The sequence below is a fragment of the Triticum aestivum genome, chromosome 4D (assembly GCF_018294505.1).
Source record: "Triticum aestivum cultivar Chinese Spring chromosome 4D, IWGSC CS RefSeq v2.1, whole genome shotgun sequence".
In the NCBI taxonomy this organism is placed as follows: domain Eukaryota; kingdom Viridiplantae; phylum Streptophyta; class Magnoliopsida; order Poales; family Poaceae; genus Triticum; species Triticum aestivum.
Genome location: NC_057805.1, coordinates 433,841,545 through 433,845,041, shown reverse-complemented (window position 1 = coordinate 433,845,041; position 3,497 = coordinate 433,841,545). Strand labels below are relative to the sequence as shown.

Here is a 3,497-nt window from a genome sequence, read left to right as displayed (position 1 = left end):
GATAAAACCCCTCAAATTTATTTCCCAAGCATTGCTTGACAATCTCACTTGTTACAACCTCCATCTTTGTCTTTTGAAGGCACACAAGGCTCGGACCGCGACCACCACTACTTGATAAAAAAATTAGAATATTAAAAAACATTTTTTGTGATAATTCTAGTACCAGTAGAGGGAGTAATATGAATTATAGGTTATTGAAGTTAGATGGTCGAACTTACAAATAATTGACCATTACAAATTATAGGAACACTTATATGTTGGATTTTTTGGAAAATAAGACTTCTGGAGAAAATTATAAGACACATGCCAACTAGAGCAGAAATAGAAAGGTGTTGTATTGGAAATGTCACTGGGACAGTCTCTTCGAACAAAACCATGAATATGTATACCCACTAAAGGTCAGTGGTGATGTAATTTTTATTGCTTCATTTTTGTTGTTTGTACTGCCATTAGCTTTGATGAATAAATTGAAAGTTTTTTTTCCCAAAAAGGGGTCAACAGTGATGAATACTCCCTCCGTTCCATAAATCTATTCGTGGAACAGAGGGATATATAATTAGTGAGAATATAGTGAATTTAGAATAGCCACGAGCAAACTATTAGCCAAATAAAGCATTTGTTGGCCGGTTTACCAGTTTGTTACACGTCATACTCATATACTCCATCCATCAAAAATAAGTGTAGTTGATTTAGTATAAAGTTGTCTAAATCAGCGCCAGCTAATTTGGGACGGAGGGAGTATACAACACGAACAAATGTGCTTGCTCTGTACTAAAAGAAGTGCTTAGCTCTGAACTTATTGCGGGTGTAGATAAACAAAGGAGTAGCGGTTTTTGGACATTCTAGGATCGTTGTCATCTCGACGCTATCGGTGGGAAATTGCAGCACGCTGGAACATATATTAACCCGGACAGTAGCATCTTTCTCTACTGAAAACGACACAAATTGGCTATTACTCCTACAACACACCAAATCTACGTTTTTCAAACTCCGATCACAATAGAACACAAATTCACAATAGAACACAAATTCAGCGATACATACGTGGAAAATTAAAGACATTTCTCCATTTGAGAGCCATGCATGCATGCAGATGCAGGCCGCAGCTCATGTCAGTGTTAGCTTGAGTCGTCTGGCTCCACATGAAAACAGGGCGCCGATCGCCTGCAAGACTATCTCGCAGATTCGCGCGCCATTTTTCTCATACGATAGCAACGCCCCGGGCACTATTAATTTGAGGACGAAGACCAGTATTTAGAGCGTGCGAAGGCAGCAGTGCGGGCTCGGGCAGGAGCAGGACACGTCGAGTGTGCCGAGAGCCACTTCGCAGACAAACTTCCTCCCCGGTTTCACCATGTCGAAGGACGTGGCCGCCGACATCCCCGCCGCCGAGGCGCCGGCGAAACGCGCGCCCCTCAACAAGTACGCCCTCGCCTGCGCCATTCTCGCCTCCATGAACTCCATCCTCCTCGGCTATGGTTCGTGCACCTCTCACTAGCTTTCGTATCCTGTGATACGCGCGTATGTGCAGCTACTAACATTCTTGTGTTTGTGCGTGCGCGCGCGGCGCGATGGAGCATATGTCTCGGTGATGAGCGGCGCGCAGATATTCATGAAGAGGGACCTGAAGATCACGGACGCGCAGATCGAGGTCCTCGCCGGCATCATCAACATCTTCTCGCTCGTCGGCTCGCTCGCGGCGGGCCGCACGTCCGACTGGATCGGCCGGCGGTACACCATGGTCCTCGCGTCGGTCATCTTCTTCGCGGGAGCCCTCATCATGGGCCTCGCCCCGAGCTACGCGGTCCTCATGCTCGGCCGCTTCGTCGCCGGCGTCGGCGTCGGCTACGCGCTCATGATTGCGCCGGTGTACACGGCCGAGGTCGCCCCCACCTCCGCCCGCGGCCTGCTCACGTCCTTCCCTGAGGTGTTCATCAACACCGGGGTGCTCCTCGGGTACATCTCCAACTACGCCTTCCACGGCCTGCCCGTGCACCTCAGCTGGCGCGCCATGTTCCTCGCGGGCGCCGTGCCGCCGGTCTTCCTCGCCGTCGGCGTCCTCGCCATGCCAGAGTCGCCGCGGTGGCTCGTCATGCAGGGGCGCATCGGCGACGCGCGCCGCGTGCTCGAGAAGACCTCCGACTCCCCTGAGGAGGCCGTGGAGCGGCTTGCCGACATCAAGAGCGCCGTCGGCATCCCCGAAGGGATCGCCGACGACAATAACGACGAGTTGCTCGCCATCGTCCGCAAGAACAAGGGCACCCACGGCGAGGGCGTCCTGAGGGACCTGCTGCTCCACCCGACGCCTCCCGTGCGCCGCATCCTGATCGCCTGCCTCGGCCTCCAGTTCTTCCAGCAAGCCTCCGGCATCGACTCCGTGGTGCTGTACAGCCCACGGGTGTTCGAGAAGGCCGGCATCAAGTCCGACGCCAACACACTCGGAGCCACCATCTCGGTGGGCGCGACCAAGACGCTCTTCATCCTCGTGGCCACGTTCCTCCTCGACCGCGTCGGCCGGAGGCCGCTGCTCCTCACCAGCGCCGGCGGGATGGTTGTGTCGCTCGTGACGCTGGCGTCGACGCTCCACGTGATCGCGCAGCGGGCCTCACCGGCGGACGGGGCGACGGCGCTGTCGGGGGTGAGCATCGCGTCGGTGCTGATGTTCGTGGCGTCGTTCTCGATCGGGATGGGGCCCATCGCGTGGGTGTACAGCTCGGAGATCTTCCCGCTGCGGCTGCGAGCGCAGGGGTGCGCGCTCGGCACGGCGATGAACCGGATCATGAGCGGAGCCATCACCATGTCCTTCTACTCACTCTCCCACAAGATCACGCTCGCCGGGAACTTCTACCTCTACGCCAGCATAGCTGCCGCCGGGTGGGTGTTCATGTTCTGCTTCCTGCCGGAGACGAGGGGCCGGGGCCTGGAGGACACCGAGAAGCTCTTCGGTGGTGGCGATGGCGTGGAGAAGGAAGACGGCCATGGGCATGCCGAGTCCACGGAGTTGACTACTCAGTAGTGAGTCAACACTGTATGCGGTACTACTGTTTAGCGGTCGTCCAAAAGCTTCAATAACTATCTGAATATTCATACTTGTGAGTTTGGATTCTGCCGGTCAAAGATGGATGCGCCTATGTACGGTCAAGGCTAATCCCTCCGTCTCATGATTTAAAATGTTTTTTGCACACAACACAAATGTTAAAAAACATCTTACAATTTAAGATAAGCCAACAACTACATAAGAGCCAAATTTGATCTTCAGTAACATGTTGAATACTCGTACTTGTGATTCGAATCCTGAATGTCAGATTTCTAGTAATGGATGGATGGATTCTGCCCGTCAGATTTATAACAATTACTATTATCAATGTACTGTCAAAAATGCTCTTATATGATGGGATGGAGGGAGTACTAAGAGCCAAATTGGATCTTAAGTAACCTGTTTAATACTCGTACTTGTGATTTGAATCCTGAATGGATTCTGCCCGTCAGAGTCAGAT

General features: G+C 52.4%; 1 protein-coding gene across 1 annotated transcript; it reads left to right on the top strand.

Moving 5' to 3' along the window:
- The first annotated feature begins 1,274 nt into the window (after positions 1-1,274).
- Positions 1,275-3,087, top strand: LOC123098393 (polyol transporter 5). Its single transcript, XM_044520364.1, has 2 exons — positions 1,275-1,478; positions 1,581-3,087. The coding sequence occupies exons 1-2, from the start codon at positions 1,355-1,357 to the stop codon at positions 3,014-3,016; spliced, it is 1,560 nt and encodes a 519-aa protein (XP_044376299.1). The 5' UTR covers positions 1,275-1,354; the 3' UTR covers positions 3,017-3,087.
- The last annotated feature ends 410 nt before the right edge of the window (positions 3,088-3,497 follow it).